This window comes from Alexandromys fortis, unplaced genomic scaffold (assembly GCF_014885135.2).
Source record: "Alexandromys fortis isolate MF-2015 unplaced genomic scaffold, M_Fortis_MF-2015_v1.1 scaffold_69, whole genome shotgun sequence".
Classification (NCBI taxonomy): domain Eukaryota; kingdom Metazoa; phylum Chordata; class Mammalia; order Rodentia; family Cricetidae; genus Alexandromys; species Alexandromys fortis.
Genome location: NW_026067951.1, coordinates 4311273 through 4334205, shown reverse-complemented (window position 1 = coordinate 4334205; position 22933 = coordinate 4311273). Strand labels below are relative to the sequence as shown.

General features: G+C 38.6%; 1 protein-coding gene across 7 annotated transcripts in view; it reads left to right on the top strand.

Annotated features, from left to right (window-relative positions):
- Celf2 (CUGBP Elav-like family member 2) overlaps positions 1-22933 on the top strand; it is a 520719-nt gene that overhangs the window by 115203 nt on the left and 382583 nt on the right. For all 7 annotated transcript variants that reach the window (XM_050150619.1, XM_050150620.1, XM_050150614.1 and 4 more), the window contains exon 2: positions 1495-1530. In XM_050150619.1, coding sequence (XP_050006576.1) covers positions 1495-1530 — 36 coding nt within the window. The remainder of the gene's footprint in view (positions 1-1494; positions 1531-22933) is intronic.

The following is a 22933-nucleotide window of genomic DNA, read 5'->3' as shown; positions in this document are numbered from 1 at the left end:
TCCAATGCCTTCGGGGTAGTTTTACTGAAAGAATGGAAACTTTCTCCCCGAAAGCTATTTTTACAGTAAGGAAATCAGAAGCCTCACTATCATATGATTGCTGAAAAGGAGCATTTCTAAGAGAGCCGAACTCACACTCATTCATTTTTCTTCTGAAGGGAACATGGCACTGTGAGAAGCATCCCTTCCCTGCAGTAGTCAGACACTGCCATAGAGAGTAGGTATAAAGAGGCAGGCAGTTCTAGAAGCTGCAAAAACCGGAAAGGTTCCTGGAGTATGAAGTTTTTTATTTAGACTTCTTGAATGAGTAAAGGAAATACTTGACCCTCCTAACCAGGTTGAAACATGAGTTCTAGGAAAGTCAAAAACCATTGGGTGATCGTGAGCCACATTTGCGGTGTGTAAATACTTTGATTTTTTTAATATGTGTAAATATCTTGAGTGAGAGTCCTTATAAGATCACATGACAGTACATTAAACATCAAATTGCTGCTTCTGAAAATTACATCTTCAATCCCTTAGTCTAGAGTCGAGCCCTCCTTTACTTTTTTTTTATAAAAAAAAGTGTAAGGATGTTTTGTCTACATGTATGTTTGCACACCATGTACATACATTCCCCATGGAGACCAAAAAAGGGCATCAGCTCCCCGAAACTGGAGTTGCAGATGGCTGTGGGCCAACATGTGGGTGCTGGGAATAATGCCCAGATCTACTGGACAAGCAGTCCATTCCGTTCATCACTGAGCCATCTTTGCAACTCCTTCTTTTACTTTAAAAATATTACAGCATACAACTTCTTTCTGCTCTGACTTTCCTCTGTTCCCTTATGTTTACAAGAACAAATCTCTGGTCGAAAGGCACAATGTGTTGGTTAGGAGAAAGTTAGTCTAAAAACTAGTGTCTGGTCATTTTTATTATTCCATTATTCAGCCTTTTGTTATTCATGTTTCTTTTACACATTTGAATTATGATAGCTCCAGTCTTCAGCAATCCAAAGTCACAGTGCGTCATAAGGAAGAATTTTTTTAAAAAAGAGAGAGAAGCCATAATCTGTTGCTGAAAGAATTGAATTTTGTGTTGCCCATACTACTCTCTAAGCTGCAGGTGACCAAGAACATAGAGCAACATTCCCAATGTCCTCTGCTCTTAAGTGACTCTTAGAAAGAGATTGCCATGCTCTATTTAATTGAAAATATATAAAAGGTAGTTTGGGACTTTTTTTTCTCACCATCTTTCCTTCTGGATGTTGTCCATTTTTAAATTGCAGTGTCTTAACCACAGTTAAAGTCTACCAACAGAAAGTAGAAGCAGTTATGTTACATATGTGTAAAATTTCCTTTGAAAGTAGCCATTGAAATGTTTATGGAAATTAAGCAGAAATAAATCAACTGCATGTTCCTTATCATCTTCACATATTGTCTTGTGGCATAACATGATACGATTGATTTTTACCATGATGAATTTAATCATGCTCATTTTCTTTTTGTCTAACAGAGAGACTGCCACAGAATTATCTGGAAGTCCTCCAAGGTGAGCAGCTGGCTTTTCTTATTTTCGTCCTGATTTTTGAGGCATACAGAGAACAATTCTGTGTCTTCTTTAAGTGGGCTTCTCGTTTTCTCATTATTGTGCTAAGAGGCTATGTATGACACATTGAGTCACATGGAAGCCATGTCATCAAGAAGAAACAAAGCTAATATCTAAGAATGATTTATCAAAATCTTTCTCATTCTTTTTATGTCTTTAAATGATTGATAGCTAGATGATAGCTAGATAAATAGATGATAGATAGATAGATGATAGATAGATAGATAGATAGATAGATAGATAGATAGATAGTAAGATGATAGATAGATGATAGATAGATAGATAGATAGATAGATAGATAGATAGTAAGATGATAGATAGATGATAGATAGATAGATAGATAGATAGATAGATAGTAAGATGATAGATAGATAGATAGATAGATAGATAGATGACAGTGATATATATATATTTGCCACAGAAATAATAAAAGTGCTGATTCCTTCATTGGAGTCAAAATAACTGATAATCTGAGATACTTTTTTTCTTTAATGTATCAATTATTATTGTATTCAGAGATTAATTGATTTAGAAAAGAACCCTGTGCTTCCCCTAAAGAACCTTGTAAATCTTTTTGTAGTTCAAATAAGAAAAAAAGAAAAAAGAAAGTAATGGGGTACCATCTTTTAAAAGCTATTGTACTGAACATTGTGTATCTAGGAGCCAGCCTTAGTTTAGTATTTGAAGGTACTTAATAACCAGTTGAAAATTAATTAGCATGACTCAGGGGAATTGTTGGGAATCTATTGAATGGTCATTAAGATAATCTCAAGGAAAGAACAAGGAACAAATAATGTGATTCTGACCAGCACTAGGAAATGGGAGGTTATGGGTTATCACAATCTGGAAGAGAGAAGCAGTCCAGCTGCTTTTTATATGTTAAAAATACTTGCTTGTTGAATTGTGATTGATGTGGCCTCCCCCCTCCAAAAACTGTTTAGTGTGTGTCTTCATTCTTTGGAGAGCGTCTCAAAGAAGCATCCTAAAGGTTTGCCTGTTTGCAGGGTTAAACCTCTGAGAGTGTTCTGAGTTATGTATCACTGCTGAGTTTGTTGTCATAATGCTTTTCCACTTGGAAAACGTCTGCCATCAAGGGCTGAGCATCCCATCATTTGCAGAGGGGGAGAGCTGTGTGTCTACTCATGTTTGTAGTGAAGAAGTTAATCCTGAAATAATGGAATGAGGAATGACTTCCAAACTTGCATATTATGGCTAAGACACGGACCACCTCTGTATTGTCAGAGAAGACCCACACCGTGCTGTAATCATGCAGATGAAAATTACTCATATGTCTGAAAATCTGCAGAGCTTCCTGAATTCTATTAACCAGTGCTTTATTGTGAATACCAAGCAGCCATTCATGTATTCCCCAGGAATGATGTCCTGTTGTAGCTGGTTTATTACCCAAGGGACGGAATGCTCTCTTCTTCAGTATGCTGGGTGGTATTTTGGTAATGAGCCTATTTATTTTTTGTCATGAATTTTTGTTATTCTATTGTTGAATAATGTTGAAAATCAACAGCACAGTGGCGATTCAATTCCAACTGCAACTTGGAGTCATTTTCAGGCTTGTTTGAAAGTGTGAGAAATAGGGTTAGTTGTTTCTCAATTATGCAGCTAATACAGCCTCAGGTGCTCTGCTGGCTTTCTCCAGGGGCAGCTTGGGATATATCCATTGACTAGTATTTCGCTTCTCACATTAACATAAAATAATGTAATTAGTTCGCAGTGAACACTCCCCTTAGTGTCTAAACCATTTCTTTGGCGAGCATTTGCTTGCACCGCCTTAGCGGTATTTCAACCCTGTTCAGCTGTCCACCTGTCTTCAGATCTCTTCCGCCTGTCACTAGAAAATGAGCCCTCTGATGCCTGGGCACCGTTTAGAACAAGGCATCTGTAGTTATTTTGTTTGTTTGTCTGCTAATCATTAGTGGAACATGACACTTGGAGTTTTTTATCCTTTTAGTCGTAAAAGCATGCTCTTGCTGTGACATCTAAGAGAAATGGAAAATTGCAATCCAGGCAACTGACAGCTAGTGATGTGTGGCTAGGAAGGAAGACAGTGCATTTTATAACATCATTATGATTCCGTCTTCATTGGCTTCACTGTCGTGAAATTTCCCAAAAAGCCTTTAAACAACTGTTCTGGTGTGTGTTGGGGGGACAGTGAAATTTTTCACCTTTAATTGCCTGCTGTGGTGTTACTTTCAAGTCACTGGTCACAGGTTGATAATACCCTGTACAAATGCACAAATCATGCAGCATGGATTGTGTCTCAAAAGCTAAAAATGCTTTGAAGTTGAAACAAGACACACGCACAAGGTGCTTGAACAAGCAACAGCTCCATTTTCCATTGCTAATGATAACCTAAATGTGTTTCTGAATTCTTGCTGTTGCTGAAATTAAAGCTTAGTAATAATATGCCACCAGAAAAATATTAGATTACATGAGCAACATGCACTCTAAGCAATGTAATTATATTATAAATATTAAAAACCAACGATCTTGTCAAGATTAAAACAAACATTTAAACCAACTGCCTCTAATACTCGTCTTGAAGTGTCCCGCAAATAGGATGCTTGCTCCCTTCCTTGAACCGTGAAAACAATAATTTTATCTTACAAGTGACTTCTTTCTTTTATTTTACATGTAGCAAAAGACAATTCAGCAATCTGAACAGTTTTTCGATTACAACCATTTATTTGGGTATGTGTGTGTGTCTGTTATTCATGTATATTGGGTAAATTGTATGTCTGTGTATGTAGAAGTCAGAGGACAACCTTGGGTGTTATTTTACAAGTGCCATCCACCTTGTGGGTTCATCATTTCTGTTGTTGTGTTGTGGGTTTGCTTCTTCTTCTTCTTCTTCTTCTTCTTCTTCTTCTTCTTCTTCTTCTTCTTCTTCTTCTGCTGCTGCTGCTGCTGCTGCTGCTTTTGCTTCTTTTATTTTCTTCTTCTTTTTCTACTTCTTCATCTTCTTTTACTACTCCTTCTTTTTAAGGAAGTCTCTCTAGTTTGAAGTGTTGAAATTTTTAGTCTGACTGTCCCTTGGTACCCTAGCCCCTTTCCCTCAGGGATCTGCCTGTCTCTGCTTTCCCAGGGCTCACATTGCAAGTACATGCCATCATGCCCAACTTTTAAAAAGACTTCTGGAAATCTACTTCAGGTCCTCATTCTTGCAAGGCAAGAACCTTGCCAACTGAGCCATCTCTCCACCCCTATAATAATGTTTCCCCAAATCTGTTTCTTCTTTTGAAGGGTGATTAGTTTAGATAGATGTGTTCAGAAGAAATCATGATGAGATTCCAATTGTTCAATGCAGTGGAGACACTAAATTAATGATAAGCTGGATTTTAATGTAAATGATGCCTATACAAAGAAAAAATGAATCTTAGATATCAGAGTAAATGTATATACTTAGGCCTTAGAGCTGCTCAAGCTTTAATATCATCATGTGCCGTCAACTGCTGCTTTTGAAAGAGAGAAAAGGGAGTTCAATTCCCTGCTTGCACAGTTCCTGGTTATAGACTCAACAGTATGGAAAATAAAGGGATTTAATAGATTGTCACAGAAGCAATTTAAGTACTGCAAGAGAGATTCGTGAGCCGGCTCTTAGACACAGAACCTACAACTCCGAATACTCTGCGAAGAACATGAAGTGTCAGCCAGGGAAACTTAAAATGATTAGGCATGGGAGCGAGCTGCTACCTTCTACTGGATTTCTGCATCAATCAGGAGGAGTCAGAGCTAAAGGTTAGCTTTAGGAAAGAAAAAATTAATATTTCCTGTTGCATTCAAATTCAGCACCTTAATAATTTTCCTTTACATCTCCTATGATGGAGGGAAAATAGTATCACCATGATGTCCCTAGATCTTGCAATTCCCAACATTCTCTTCCCTCAGTTTCACTACTTGGCTCCCAAAGAAAAATCAGGGCATTGGCCTAAACAATAAGTCTCCATACACCATTATGTTGGGGATTTGGACATTTCTGAGACTACCCATAGGCAATATGACACTCTCCATACTGATTTCTAAGTTCAGGATGAGCCCTCTTGATCCCAGGAGGAAATGACAACCACTCTGGGGGTGACTTGTACTACAGAATAAGGAATTCCATATATTAGGTCCATCGTATACTTTTTGATTTAATGGTATTTTCAGCTTATGTATTTATCAGAGCATAGCCCTCCTCATAAGACAAGAAGAATCCATATAAGGAATAAAATGCCAGTTCTTAACTTACAAGGAATGGGCATTGCATTAGTCTTTGAGACTCTTTACCAAGGCAATAAAATTGCTTCTCTGGGACTGTGAGATCAAAGTCATTCATTGTAGTTTTACATGTGGAGTACTGACCCTGGAACCCCTATACTATGCGTAGAGCTTTGTTTTCTGGGGTTTGAACTGGAACTAGACTATTTTCCATCAACCGTATTTATGTCATGGATGTGCCTGGTCAGGAAGCAACAAGGAAGAAAGGTGTAAGGGAAGGGAATTAAGATAAGCTCGCGTGGCTCAAGTTGCTATTTGTGGCTCTAGAGGGTTTAAGGTCAGGGCTTTAGTTCTCTGTGGAAGCTTTGGTAGCTAACACAAACTCATATTTCTCATTGTCCTCAATACAAAATGCTATCTCTCTGGGGATCCTTAGAAAGTAGTGGATAAATACATTTGCTCTTCCAGGTCAACTTCTTATTCTTATTCTTATTCTTATTCTTATTCTTATTCTTATTCTTATTCTTATTCTTATTCTTATTCTTATTCTTATTCAGTAAAGAGTTTAAAGACGCACACTTCTTCCTTCTTTTTTCATAAAGCCCAGAAAACAGCAGTTTCCTCTACTATCCTGGGTCCTGCGTTCATTGTAGCTCCATATTGATGCGTTTCATTATGTATTCACTAATTTAACAAAGCTATGCTGAGTGCCAGGTATATGCCAAGAGTAGGTGCTGTGGGAGAACAGAGATAAAACACCACTTCTTCTCTCTGCTGTTTTAATCTAGTAGGGAAGGTAGAGACGACCCCAGTGCTAGATACACAGCCCTTCTACATAATGTGTAGAAGAGAGAGGAAACGCCTGCAGTCGTTAGTACGAATTGTGAACTTGGCAACTAGAAGGCAAGCCTCGGGCACCCTTGTGAGGGAAGGTCTAGGTTAAAGTTAGCCTCTGAGAGCGATGGGAGAAGTCATAACTGTGGACAGGATCATGGCTGGTTGGGGAACTCTGGACTACAGAAAGAAAAAGCAAGCTGATCACTGACTTCCGTGGGTTAGCTCATTGTTCTGCCACTGCAAATGCTTGCCTCCCTCTTCTCTTTCTCCATTTCCATTTTTTTCTGGCCCACTGGCTTTTATTCCCCCTTCCTTCCTCAGAGAACCCTCTCCTGAGCACCCTGCACTTAGCAGTTCCTTGTGACACCATCCCATTGCCATCACGTGTTGTCTGTGCAGTGATTGCTATTATCTCTGTCTGTCCATGGCCATGAGGGGCTGTCTTCCTACTCAGACCCAGAACAATATCCTCATCGCCTGCCCAATTTTACATCCTTTGCCAGACACAGAACAGAAGTGGCAACCAAAAAATAGTTCTTGAATGACTATGTAAGCCCCCATTTTAGAAATAAAAACAAGAATAACGAAAGTGAGATCTACTCTGCAGTCGGCTCTTCTTTCTTCTCCCACGGGCTCTGTTATCTCCCCGTTTCTTGTTCTCTTCTCACAGATAATCTCCCACTCATTTGGGGGGTTAGGGACAAGTTACAGTCACAAGCAAAATCTAGCCCAGTGCCTGTACCTGTACACAAATACTCACTGGATAAAGATGTATCATTTATTGATATATAATCTAAGCCTGATTTTGCACTGTAGTGTCAGAGTTGATTCATTGGGGTAGGAAAAGCATAGTGTGGCAAAGCAAAAATATTTCATATTTACTGTATAGAAAGGTTTCCTGACACAGCATAGGAGAACTTTTTTTTTTCAATAAGATTTTCTTTGCCCTGGACACTTTTACATTCTGTCTATTATTTCTAAAGTTCCCAGTGACAACATTCATGTCATTTTTCAGGAGACATTTATACATTTTATACTAAATAAAAAATATATTGATAAGCCATTATTATTCAAGGTTTAGCCCCAATGCTTAGTACTATCTGGAACATAGTAGGCACTGAATAAATATTTGCATAAGTGTTGATTGTCTGAGTAAGTAGATATTTGAATTAATTAATAGATATTTGAATGAATGAATGAATAAATGTATGAATTGAGAATGGAGGGGTATGGGATGAGAACAATCAACAATGCTGGAAGAGGTGTGTGATTTCTGCCTTCCTTCACTCTTCCCCCTCTGCTCAATGTTTTATAATCTTTAGCCCCAAAAGAGTTCCATTTATTTGGCTGGGCTGTTAATACGCTGTCTAGAGTAGTTACTGTTGAGTTTTTGTCAGTACAGAGTCTGTAAGACCAGGCACAAGGCTCAGATAAACTTGAATTCTCTGTTATTTCCTGATTATGTGAATATAATGTGTCTGCCTCTTCTCCTCATTTATAAATTTGGAAACCTTCTAATATTCATCTCATAGAGTCACTACAAGGAGATGATCCATGAAAAGTAGTTAGCTAAGTACCTGGCACACAGCCAGTGATGGATACATGATGGTTAATACTGTGGTTCATTCCAGGCCAGCTTTAGCTAATTGCTTTCCTTTTTTCTAACACTTGAGTAGTGTTACTATGTGGGGGATGGCAACATACTGCATTATAAGAAGCTGCCCAGCAAACTAGTTCAGCATCTGTACTCTGGATCCAAACTCGAACTTCTAGTAATGTCCCTGCCCAGCCATTTAGTTCTGTGAACTTGTGTGCATCCCTTCACTTCACAATGCCTTGTTTTCCTTCATCTGTAAAGGAGACAATAAGAGAACAGGCTCTCTGAGAAATAAGTGGTATGATACATTTAAAATGTTTACATGGTGTTTCCTTTATTATCATAAAAAAGGCAATTTAAAACCAAGTCTGCCAAGGGCTGGGGATATGGCTCAGGGGGTAAAGCGCTAGCTGCACGAGATGAGCCCTGGAGTTTGGATCACCAGAGTCCACAGAGAAGCCAGGCAGATGTGGCTGCTGCTTATAGTCATAGCTTGGGGAAGCAGAGGCGGGGTGCCAGGAGAGGGTCAGGAGGGTAAGCCATCCAGTATGCAAGCCCAGGGTTCAATTAAGTGATGTGATATCAATAAATAAAGAGAAAATATATCAACCTTGGGCCTCCACATGCCCACCCACGCATATGTAGATACTCGCGCACACACACACTCACAAATAATAACAATAAGACAAAACAAAGTATTCCAAGCATTAAATTATGCAATGGGGGGGTATATGTGTGTGCATACATAGTCACTTGACTTTGTTATAATACATGAAAACAATAAGTCCTTCCTTACTATGATTCAACCTAAAATGTCCACTCAGTAGAAACCATACTTTAAATTTTGAATTTTCTCTTTTCCTGGTTCTACTATTCTTCTCTCATGTGTATAATAACAGGGATCCACAGTTCACAATCAGTCATGCAACCATGGGACACAGTGATGCCCTATGTGCTCTGCATGGCCATTGCTTTCCAGTGCTTTCCATGAGACAGTGTGCACTTTATTATAAAAGGGCTTTGTGTCAGATGGCTGCCCAGCCATAGGCTCTTAAATGGGTTATGAGCATGCCTAAGATAAGGTGGAAAAGACTATAGCATTTAATAGGTTAGCTGTAGTTTCCATCTGGGGTATTTTGAACCTATGATGAGCTGATGGGGAGGCAGCTTCATCCTAGGTCGAGGAGCACCTGAATATGCAAATATGTCTCATCAATCACAGGCAGCACTATTCAGAACATGGTTTTCATTAATTCTCCAAAGTACCTAAATCAAAACATTTCATTCTTTATAGATATTTTTAAGAGTGTAGTGACGGGATTAAATTACACTTGTTCTATAATACGGCGTTCTGATGTGTAACACACTATTAGAAGAAGACTCCTTACAAGAAAAACTTCAGAATATCATTAAGTTACTCACTGCCTGACCTATTTAGACTGATCAGGTTCTTTTTGTTGTAGACTGCATAATTAAATTTTAAATGGAACATGATAAAGAAATTATACTGGTGATCTCCAGAGATTTCGATACCCTATTTGGCTCTTTATAAGAATCTAGCAAAGACATACTTTAAATTTTAATAAAGACCTGCCCTAATTTTTTTCCCTTTTAGGGTTTTCCTATCTGTTCTATAATTCAGTGCTCAGTTACCTGATCCATAAGTGTTATCTGAAATAAACGTTGGAAATAAAAATTCTTAAAAGCACACTTATCCCAATTTGAGAATTCTATTATTTGTGGATGAGTGCCTTTGTGTAGCAATTGAACTCTTTTTAAGATAAAACCTGCCATTTCCTGAGTTTATCACTGTAGAGAATTGGAGTCTGTTTATGGAAGCATTCACATCTTCAGAGTTTATAGAGCAGGGGAGTAGAAACTGGTTTCCGCTTAAGATATAGTTTTACAATTGAAATTTCTTATTTGCTATGTAAAAGTTGCACTTCCTTAGAGGATTAAAGACACACACACACACACACATGAGAGAGAGACAGAGACAGAGACAGAGACAAACAGACAGACAGACAGAGAGGAGAGAGGGGGAAAGAAAGAGCACTCAGGCAAAGGAGTCTTTGCAGGAGAATGAATTCCTAGTGTGGGGACTCTTATAATCATTGCAGCATCTCAAATGGATAACATTGTTTTCTTCTGTGCTTAAAAAGATAATTCCAAAGCCAGGCGGTGGTAGCGCATGCCTCCTTTAGTCCCAGCACTCAGGAGGCAGAAGCAGGTAGATCTCTGTGAGTTCAAGACCAGCCTGCTCTATAAGAGTTAGTTCCAGGAAAGGCTCCAAAGCCACAGAGAAACCCTGTCTCAAAAAAAAAAAAAAAAAAAAAAAAAAAAAAAAAAAAAAAGACACTGCCAAGGTAAAATTAACTGGTGACTGCAGTCCTTTGGCACAATCACTTGAGGGAAATCCTCTGCTCTTGATAGGTTTCACTTTTTGCTGTTCTCCCAACTTTGACCAAAAATGAAAAGGCAGGAGAGTCTCTTGTAGATGGAGTTTTCCTGTCCAGATTGCCTGCTCTGAAATAACCTGAAGCTACTTCTCAAATAACTGATTCAGAGATTTAATATAAATTATAAATGCTCGGCCAATAGCTCAAGCTTGTTACTAGCTCTTACAACATAACCCATTCTATTAATCTCTGTGCTGCCTAAGGCTCATGTTTTTTACCTCTATCCCATTGTGTATGTCTGACTCATTCTCCATCTGACTTGTGACTCCCCCGACTCCACCCTTTCTTATCCCATCATTCTCTGTTTGACTTTCCCACCTCACTTAATGCTGTCCAGCTATTAACCAGTCAGTTTGTTTATTAAACTAATCGTAACAACACATATTCACACAGTGTACAGAAGGATTATTTCACAGCAGTCTCCCTCCTCTCCTGAGTTCCTTGTTTTGGATATCATCATAAATTTTTATCCCCATTGATATTTGACATTGTCAAGCAAGCAAGTACATACTGACATCTGTAAAGTTTTTTCATGGATATCAAAAGAGTTTTAAGCCCTATAAACCTTTCTTTTCACATTATGTTTTGTAAATGTTTCTGTTATTGATTTTCCCCTTCTTTTTGATAAATACCCAGATTTAATTGACAACCTCACCTGTTTACACATACTGAGTCATTTTCGCTTTTCATTAAAGTCATAAAACACTGCATGAAATCAAGATGATGCAGTGATGTGGTCAATGGAAACACAGTCTTCCCTATCAGGTCTCTCCATCCTTCACCTCGTACCTGACACCCTCAAGGGGAACAGGACAACTCTGAAGAGTCATGTTGAGCTACACAAAAATGCTAAAGAGAAATGTGAACTGAGAACACAACTGTCCAAAGAATAAGTGAAGTTCTGCTTTCCTATATATACAGCATTTGGGACCCTCCTTCTTCTATGCCAGACTTGCATAACCCAGGCCAACATCCACAGAATGATGACAGCCAGTGGCCCTTGATATATTAGAGAACACCAAAACCTGCTTCCAAAGGAAAAGGAAGACGTTCCCTAATTAGGCTTCTGTGCAGAGTTCCCAATTCAGAAACAAAACTATTGAATGAATAATGAAGATGTTGATCCGCATAATAAGTAAGAAGAATTAAAATGAATGTGCTGACATTAGCAATGTCATGATTTCCTGTTATACCATGAATACCCATCTGAGCAAGGAAATTATGTGATCTGGCTACAGAAGATGCAAGGTAAAATGATCTTGTGTTTAAGAGTCAAAATATTCAACTAAAAAATGTTGAACTCATGAGAGAGACTATGATGGTAATTACAATGGCTAGAGGTTGGGAGTTGAATGGAATGGGAGGAGGTTGGTTAAAGGTTACAGAGTCAAATTAGAAAGAATGACTTTGGGGATATCTGAAAAGTGTACTTGTACAGCATGGTGGCTACAGTTAGTAATAATGCAACACATTTGAAGTTTGCTAAGAGAGTAAATTTTAAATGATCTCATAAAATACTAAAGGTAATGATATGTAACTAACTTATTTAATTAATGTTCAGTGTATACATATATTAGAATGTGTTCTGTGGTATAAATTATATGCTTTTTGTTTTTCAATTAAAACAGTGCAGAAAACCTGGAATATGGAGTGCTCTGAGATGCAGACTCACCAGCTACTTCTACCTAGGTGACTTGTTGAAAGAATAATGAAATACAAGAGTGGAGAAATAGGTGAAGGCTTTAGAATTAGTGAAGAAATTTGCTTTTGATTTGCTTGTTTGTATTGTTAGTAGGCTTTAGTAGAAGGCTGTTTGTTCATTTTTGGCTACCCAGGCCACAAAATAATCATAAGAAACTATATTATTTGTAATACTGTTGGCCAATAGTTTAAGCATATTTCTGGATAACTCTTATATCCTAAACTAACCCATCTCCACTAAACTGTGTATCACCACATGGCTGCAGCTTACTAGGTAAAATTCCATCTGATGTCTGTCTCCGACGGGGCTACATGGCTTCTCCCTGACTCTGCCTTCTTTCTCCCAGCATCCAATTTTGTTTTCCTGCCTAGTTCTATTCTGTTAAGTCACTGGCCAAAAGTAGCTTCTTTATTCATTAACCAATAAAAGCAACACATATACAGAAAGACCTCCTACACCATTTCCCCTTTTCTGTTTAAATAAAAAGGAAGGTTTTAACTTTAACATAGTAGAATTACAAAACAGTTATCAAGCAAGAATTATAGTTACAATATTACATCTACTTTATATTTTGTCATAACTAAGAAAAACTATATCTGTTCTTCAACTCCATCAAAGACTCGAGAAGGGTACTATATTACCTAAGTAAACAGGAAGTGCATTGTAAACAACTTCCAAAACGCTAGAATTGAAAGAGACATTTCACTACCTGGACAGTCACTCAAAGTTTTTCTGTAGTGTTGTAGGCACCCATCTTAAGCCTACTGGCCCGTTATTATCTGGAAGACTTTTCCATGAAGCAGGAAATTTCAAAGACAGTCTCACCTATATTGGCAGTTTGTCAGTTACTTTCTTCTGTGTCCTGCAGAATGTCCTGCAGAAACATTTTGTGAAGTAGGAACCCTAAAGAACAGCCTCACCTTTAGGCAAGTTCAGCAGTCATAACTGTGGATCCTGCATGCCCAGTTCACACAACATACCACCCAGCAATCCAGACAAGAGCAGTTTCTTGCCCAAATGGCTAACAAACTCCATTGAGAACCTCTTCAATGCCCATCTTCCTCTTGAAGTAGATTGGTGTTGCCAGGAGCAGATGTGTCTCATTGTTATGATAAGTCCTAGATTCTTAAAAGATTTGAAATGTCATATTCTGAAGATCTCTGAAAGATTTGAAGAATACATAATTGAAATATACCTCTGTAAAACCTAGAAGACCTAAATAAAATGACTACAAGCTTGACTACTATAGATGATTATCTATTAACCTGTATTTCCTAATTATACATTACATTTTTAAATGAGCTGCACAAATACAATATCTTAATCAAGAATAGAAATATTCATATAACAAAATTAATCTAAAATTTGTATCAATAAACTAAGATCTGTACCAATGAAAAGTATTGATCTCTATAACATATCCCCCTTTAAATGTAAGCAAACATTTATAAACAATCATTTAGGGAATTTGGGCATAGTTCTCTCCAAAATGCTTCCAGATTTTTATTGAGCAATGTAATTTTGGGGGTTTTCACAGTGACCTTTTGAGGGATCTTGATCCATTAAACCACATTAATCTGGAAGAAATCCATAGGTTCTCATCCTCTGTAGAAACAAAAGAAGAACCTCTTTTTCAATGCAATGAATCATTGAACCCAAATTATGAAATCAAGATACCTTTAAAATATATATGTTGGTTTAGCTTAGCACTACCCAAAATCAAATGTCTCTCTACAGTAAAAAAAAAAAAAAGAAAGAAAGAAAGAAAGAAAGAAAGAAAGAAAGAAAGAAAGAAAACACAATAGTATACATAATTCAGACTCTCTGTGCATATTCCATCTTCACATGGCTTATTTTTATTTACTCCTTTTAACCTGTCTGTCTATACTCTGTCTCTTTAAAGACTTTGTTTTATTTTAAAAAAAAAACAATTTCCTTCTTTTTATAACTCTCTATATTCTTTTTCTTATGTCTCCCAAGTCTATGTACATTTATCCAACACTGTGACCCATTCAGAGGTCTTTCCATATGGATTAGTCCTTATTACATGTGTATCTGTAATTATTTTCTGACCAGAAGCACCTTTTTAAAAAATGCTGAGCAGGCATGGCTAGGGCCAACACGGCTCTACCTGCTTGTTCCACCCAGTACAACATGGCAGAAGCATGTTTGCTGGCTCTGAGAGCCATGCACATTGCCTCATTTTTAGGCACGCAGTTGATCTATGTTGCCGTTCAGCAAGTTGTAGCACTCTGCTCACAGACCCCATCTAAATGCTTCATAGCAGGACCTCCCGAAAGAGTCAGAGCCATTTGTGCTGGTGAAACAGCTTCTTAAAGGAGTTATGCAGTTTTTGCTGCTACCACTGAGTCAGGAAGCCTTCTCTTAAAAGAACCATGCCTCTGCTTGTTTCTAACAAACATAACCCACCTGAGAAAATAGCTGCTACCCAAAAGCCATGCTTAACTCTGTTCTTTTGTGTCTAGAATTCCTTTTTAAGCTCTCTCAGGTTTTATGTGGATTTAGCTAGCACATGTTGGAGCACCAATCTGTTGGGGGAGGTTGCTTCTTCATTTCCTAGCCACCAAGATTTGTGAATGAGTAGCCTTCCCCAACAGTTAGGCCACAAGCAACATTTCAGTAAGATAAGGATGGGATTCAATAAATTTACAAACAAGGTTAATGTGTGAGCGTCCTGCAATGTCTATCACTGAGGGAAGTGTCACCAGCCTGTGAGCTCCTAGGGAACTATAGATGAGTCCATCCTACAGCCTTTACTATCTTTCAGACCTATCACAGGTCCCAAGGACAGGGGAGGGAAGGACTCAAACATGCATCAGACTCATGACTAAATTAGAGATACAACTGCTTTTCCTAAATAGTTAGAGTGAAGAGAATTAACAAATGAACTGATCACTGTAGAAATAAAAAAGCAATGAATTACTAAAAATATTGGAAAATAAAAACAAATTAGCTTTACCTACATAAGCTCGGGAGTTAATAAAAACATTTCCTGAAATTCCCAAGATTCCAACCAAAACCAGGAGGTCTAAAGCAAGTGCTTGTTGGAAATGTGGAATTGTAAAGAGAATTGTTTTATATTGAGTTTGGGGTAAATTTAGGTCAAGGGGTGGAGGCTTAGGGTCAGTTCTGTGTATCAGAAGGGAGCTTTGAGCATTTAATATTAAAGTGTATTGAGCATTGTTTACATGGGAGGTGAGAGGAAGTCATTCTGAATCTCCAATGATTCATGGTTGGCTTCTCATGGGGGAAATCTTGCCAAATTAAAACAAAATGAAACAAACAAAGCAGATAGAGATTCTTTGAAAACAATGTTGATGCAGAGATAATGTAATACACAAATGGCTCCTTAATTCATTCTGGCAATTTCCCAAGAGGAAAAGGTATAAAGACTGTCAGGACAGCTCAGTGACACAGAGGGAAATTCTGTTCGTGATGCTGTTAGAGGAAATTTCTCGCATCAGGGCTGTGTGCCCTGTGTGTTCTTGATTGGCCTTGTCCAGCTTGGCCTGATGACCTTGGTTTATTTCATCATGCCTGGGGTTTCATCTCTTCTGGGTTCTTGCCTGCACCTTTGGCCGTTGAGAGTTTTCAGTTGAGAAAGCCCCAAGTTCGACTTCCATGATGCAAGACTTTCTTTTATATCAGACTAAACTGAAGCCCAAGTTTTACATGCTTTTGTTGCCAACTTTGCCATCTAGCTCCAGGCTTGCTCAAACTTTTTAAGTGAATAGTTTGTTTGGCAGGAGTTTCAAATGGCTTAGAAACAGTGATAAGGGAAAGAAGGTCCCAGAGTGATTAATGGCTGACAGCATCTCATTCGGAGGTCCTGGTATTCTAAGAGTCCTTAGTTGTGTTTGTTACTGTGTGTGGCCATTCAGTGTTAGACAGGGATGCACGTGAGGTGAGAAAACTATGCTCCTGTTTCTAGCAGTAACAAAAAATGGTCACATCTTATAATTAAAACAAAACAAAACAAATGAAACTCCATAAAAAGCACTAAACACTAGAAAGCCAGACAGAGCCAGCAGGGCTTTTCTAGAATTCTTACCACCCTGTGACTCCAAAGATTCTTATATTCTTAACATGAAGCTACAAGGCTATCAGAGGGGGAAAGAGGGAGAAAATTGTTAGCATCTTTGGAACAATGACCACATTTTAACATTAAGGGATCCGAAGACAACATAGCAATATAATTGCGCAAATGTTCTCTTTTGATGACTGTTCTTTGTACTAACCAGCCTATTAGTTTGGGCATCTAGAATTGTAGCACTGTAGAGTCAAAATGCACTTCTTTGGGGTCCTCATCTGTCATATGGATGATTAGACTGAAGATCAAAAAAAAAAAAAAAAGAAAGGAAATCCCATAACCACACAATGTGGGCTTCCTAGACAAGCTGTGTGTTTGTTTATAGGCTTTTGTTTTGTTTTGGTGAAGTAGTTAGTCCTGTTACCATTTTAGAGCACATTCTTCAGACAGTAGTGCGAAGGACCCCATTAACTGCCCACTGACTTACTGGGGCACAGTCCCCATTAGGTATCATCTCCTTTAGGTCTATCTCACTCCCCTACCTGCACCTTGGGACAAAGATCTTTATTTCCAGTATTTTCCTCCATATCCATGTCCTTTCTGAATGGAAGAAAAATGCTGAGTCAAATATGGTCCTGGTTATTCACATCACGATACAGAGCAGTATTGTTCAAGTTCTAACGTGTACGTGAGTCATCTGAGGATGGTGTGCCATTGTTTCTAGCGTTCTGCCTTATAGCTGATTGATCTCCCATTGCCCGACTCATTTCCTGATACAGCCTAAGAGTTTATAAAAAAAAAAAAACACTGCAGAAGCTCATGGGTCCTAAAGAGCTCAATGAAAGCAAGATGACATCATTGAGACCCTGTGAGTCTAAAACGCAGTCTCAACCAAGATTTGACCTTTAGCTCATAACAAATAACCATAATTTATGGAAAAATCAGACCTTATAATAGAAAGCTTTTATTTTTTTTAATCTCTGTGTGTTTGTGTGTGTGTGTGTGTGTGTGTGTGTGTGAGAGAGAGAGAGAGAGAGAGAGAGAGAGTTTGTTAATAAGTGTATTCATGTACAGAGAGAGAAGAAATGAGAGATAAAAGAAAGGATATTATGAATTGATTTTGGTTTAGAAACTTATTGTCAGCAACTGGCATTTACTGACTAGACAGACATTGGCATAGTTTTATTTATTCCACACAAAACCCAAAAGTATCACAGAAGCAATATTGCTTCTCTACTTTGACTTCTATTCCCATCCATCCTGTCCCCTGTACCAAAGTAAACTGAGGTGTCTTATATAATCAATCTAATTTGAAATGACTCAAGAGAGGCAGAGAAAGTGATAGGTAATTCTGCATATTCAGAATTCAATAATAAAAATAATCACTTTAGTGAAAAGCCAGCTGTTCTTTGTTTTCTAATGGGCATGTGACGCTGATGAGAAATAGCATTCAGGTGACGCTTACCAAGTGACATTGGTCTGATTCAGAATATTACACCATTGTGCAGGATAGGAAATGTTATCAGGGTTTAACAAAAAGATGAGCAGTTCAGTCAGTCCAAAGACCCAAATGCCAAAGTGTTGTCTTCAGATCTAGAAAATGAGAACCGGTAGTTGCCTTACAGTGAAGGTGTGGCATGATAATTCTTCCAGGGAATTTGTTTGTGCTTTCTGTGGCCTTCAAATTTCATTTAGATGAATGATTTTTAGATTTTTTTATTGTAAAGAAATCATTGCAAACACGCGAAGCAATTTAGGCTGGGATGGTTCTAGATTGGAGTTATTTTGGCATTCTGCTATGTGAGTGGCTTGGCAGCTATAGAAGTCACATGCTACAGAGGTCATTTTCTGTGTCTCCCCCATGACTTGGTTGGTTCACTCAATCTCCCCAAAGGAGACCATGAGACGAGGATTTCAGTCATATGAGCCGAGGGAGTAGATGGGGGCATGTGATAGAAAGGGAATAAAGCCATAAATGCTGTGGCTGACTATGTTACTGCCTGAGCAAGTGGGACTCTGTTTCATGGGAGACTCTGTGAAATACTGTCCCATGGAGAACAAGAAAGAGATATATTCATCTTCCCTGCCTAAGCTCTCACTGTTTTCAGTCCCTCCGGGGGCCTTTGCCCAACTCAAGCATTTGTGGGGCACAGAAAGTCCTCTCTGGAAGGCATAAAAGCAGAAATCTTGAGGAAGAATCTCCAGGCAAAGTTCAGATAAGGCTGAGGGCATAAAAGCAAGACACTGTTACCATTTATCTTATCAGGATAAATACCGTGGGTACCCAGCACCTGTGAAACTACCCTCTATCTAACAATTTACTCGAGGAAAGCAAAAGAGGGCAGATAAAAGGAAAGAGGGAGAGATGGAGGAAGGGCAGGAAGGGAAATGATTCAAATAATATTTAAAAAGCCAGCCTTGACAACATATTACCTGACAATAATGACAGATGAAAGATTAAAGATAGGTTTCAAAAAATGGTATTTCCCTTCTGATGCAGGTCCTTAAGCTAATATCAAAGTTTACACTTGCCACATTTATTATGTATGAAAATACGGGAGAGGGAAAATAAGAGTAGATATGATAGACATGAGAGTTCCAATACCTATCTAATTTTTCCCTCTCCCTCCCTCTCTCTCTCTCTGCATATGCGTGTGTGCATGTGTGTGTCTATGTATATGAACATTTCATGTGAGTTCACATGTGTATGCATGTCCACAAAGGTCAGAAACCTTCCTCAGTCGTTTTGTATCTTACCTGTTGAGATATCTTCCACTAAACCCAAAGCTCACTGATTCAACTAGACTTACTGCCCAGCAAGCCCCAGGGATTTTCTGGTCTCCATTTCTCCAGTGCTGGGATTATATGCACAGTGCCACACCAAGCTTTCTACATGAATGTTGGATAGCTGAACTCAAGATCTCATGCTTGCTCAGCAAACAATGAATTAAGCCATCTCCCCAACATCGCTACTGTCATGGGCCAGCCTTGACAAAAACACCTCTTGCCAGGATAGGGGCGTGGGGTTTTTGAAATATAAGTAAAGAACACGAAGACACATGAAAAATAATAAGAACAGAAACCATAAAAAGTACCAGGAGAATATTCCAGTGAATACTGAAATCTCCACATTTATTTTTCCAGATGTTTTTATACCCAAATACAAACAAGGGGAGAATGTAACAAAAGACTTTATTAACATAATACAAAGGACAACTCAGCTAATTGCTTTAACACATTGAGATATTAAATCATTCGCATTTTGTTTAGGCAGTGAAGCTGCCTTAGACCACATTTCCTATAGAAAGCCATTTCCCAGGTGACCTCATAGTTACAAAAGGGGGGAGGGCAAAAGTATATTTACATATCCTGACCACCTGTTAGGATGGCACAGACCTGCATGGATGAGCTATTTTAATGTCAAAAGAATCAAATAATTACATCCTGAGTTGAGACATGCAACTTTGTTAGTCAACCACTTAGAGCAATCGCCAACTCTCTAACCATCAGACAAGGTGAAAATAGGCTCACATTTTTGGGCCTCCACACACTACCCAATTTCCTATGAGATTAACGCTGTATTTCTTTTGATTATTTATAATGAATAAGTTTCCACTGTTCCAGACAGTTTATCATTATCAAACTGTCATGGAAGAGCTTGGTTACATCTTGGTCATGAGGGAGAAAGAGTTGGGTGGTCTGAAAAGGGCAGCTTTAAGATATGGACAGGTGATGTCCACCAACTAGACAAAGACTGGAAAATTTGTTGTCTTAGTTGGGGTTTCTATTGCTGCAAGGAAACATCTCAGCCAAAGAGCGAGCTAGGGAGGAAAGGGTTTATTCATCTTACAGTTCCTCATTGCTGTTCATCACCAAAGGAAGTCAGGACAGGAACTCAAGCAGGGCAAGATCCTGGAGGCAGAAGCTGAGGCAGAGGTTATGGAGGAGGTCATGCTTATTGACTTGCTCAACCTGCTTTCTTATAGAACCTGAGACGACCATCCCAGGGATGGCACCACTCACCATAGTCTGGGCCCTCTCGAATTGATCACTGATTAATAGAATGCCCTACAACTGGATCATATGGAGACATTTTTCTCAATGGAGACTCCTTCCACTCTGATGTACATTTGCCTTGGATTCCACTAATATCAAGATGTTTAGCATGACACAAATGACTTTATTTATATCCTAATTATATATGAAGATAGAATATAAAAAATGAGTTACCATAGACATTTAAATCCATGGCATTAAATATAGAAATATTTTAAAATACTGTATGATTATGTTGTTGCTCTGATAGTTCTCATTATTCTTTTAAATAGTTGTAACCTGAAAGTGAATATCTGGCCAAGCATGGATTTGAATGTGTTTATATAAGAAGTGTTTATGCATGTATTGTTAAAGAGTCAGGGAGTAGGAAATATAATAATAAGGGATTCCTTCCAGAAACATATCTATTTTGGTTTAATTTCGCCTTTTGAGCATGTCTCGTTTTTGTAGTAATCATGATTTCCATGTGATCATGAGAACTACTCTGTAGGGATCATATAAAACACGGCTAGGCTGTTTCCCTACAGAACACTAGTCTTTACTGATGGCTCCACTGTTTGTTTCTTATCTGAGAATCAGAACTTTTTTCCGTCCTCCTTGCTGGGTCCTTGAGTCATTTTGCTAGGGAAATATACTAGAGAAGAAGAAAGTTCACAGAAAAGCAGCACTGAGCACGCAGAATTTGAAAATGCCAGTGAAGGGTTAATGAGTTAGAAATGCTTATTCTTTGCCAGGAACGAGAACAGAAAGGCTTTGGCAATGACTGCTGACTATGTTTTTCCTGCAGAAGTAGAGAAATATACCACAGAGACATCAGGGCCAACATGGACCCAGAGCATTGAGTTCCCTGCCCTTGGGGACCCGGTACCACCTCCCTCTCTGTGTCTGTCATGACCCAAGATCTAGGTGACAGGCCAGCTACTTAGAAGATGGGAATTCAACCCACACAGACTTGCTTCTTTTGTCTAGCAGCATTTCTATCTCCTCTCGACAATTTCCTCATACTGATTTATTGATTTAATTTTTGGTTGGCAATGGTGGTAGTTATGATGCAAATTTACCCCAGGAAAACAGGATATTTTGGGAATTCATTAATGCTAACACACTGCACTTGGATCCTAGATCCCATCTGCCCAAATCAACCTCAGCAAGCAAGAAATTGACAACAAGCAAGCAGCAACCTTCACTTCCTTAGTACAGTAGGTACAGCATGAGTATTGTTTGCAACTCAATGGTTAATCTCAGAAACCAGAAGCCAGGGACTTTCACTAACACCATGGTTCTCACCAGAAGTCAATGGCTTTCACTAACACCACAGCTCTCATCACACTTAAATTTGGCAACATGGGTTTGTTTTTTTGGTTTTTTTTGATTTATTTTGATTTAGTCCTTAGGGGAAAAAATCATCTTGCATGCATTTCTTTTCTATGCTTAAACCAGGCAGAAGGATTGGTTGAATGCTGTTATTAGTTATTTGTTTCTGTGTAGCAAAATATCCTGGACGTTAGAGGTTTACGTAACTAGCTGGTGTTATCTCAGTTCTTAGGGGTCAGGAAAATGGTCATGGCTTAGTTAGAAAGATGAAACTGCCATCGTGGTTTTGGATGGGCCATAACCATCAACCAATGAAAAGGTGAGCTTTCAGATTCCCTGTGTGGTTCTCAGGATGGTCCAGTTCTTTAGAGTAAGTAAGGCCATGGATGGGTCTTCCTGACTTTCTGTTGGCTGGGACTCTCCACTCACTTCCTTACCGTGTGGGCATCTCCACAGGAAAGCCGATTTCCATTGCAACCAATAGTGTATTTTTGAGAAAGGGCCAGAAAGATGGAGGTCACATTCTTTGCATAACCTAATCTCATAACTTCCTATGACTATCTTTTCTTCATTAATGGAGGTTGTCAGGAGCAAACCATACTCAAAGGAGGGATTATATAGTGGATATAAATATCCGTGTCCCCTGGTGAATATTTTAGAGGCGACTTACATAGCTATGATTCCAAACTAAAATAAGACAGTTATTTATGCTGCAGTAAATGCCGTATTCTAGAATAAATCCTCAATTATTTCCAATGATATAGATTAAAATTTTGAGGATTAAAAAAGAAACCATATGGCTCAAAATAAGCATGGTAATTAGACTATTTCTTTGATGACTAGAAATACTTCCAGTGTGTTAAGGAATGAAGTCGGCATTTAACCTGGTGAGTCATCTCGAGTCATTGCTTTTAGCCAACTGATCCACACAAGGGAAGGCTTTGCCCCTTCTTCACCAGGAAAATCCTACAGAAATCACTGAAAACTTCAAGGGGGCAAGATCATGGTGATAGCTGAGGGAAAGTAATGGATTCTAAGTGAGTCCTGCTCACATGTAAATGTGTGGAAGGCATAGGAGGGATAGGAAACCCGTAGGATGGAAACGATGGGGATGA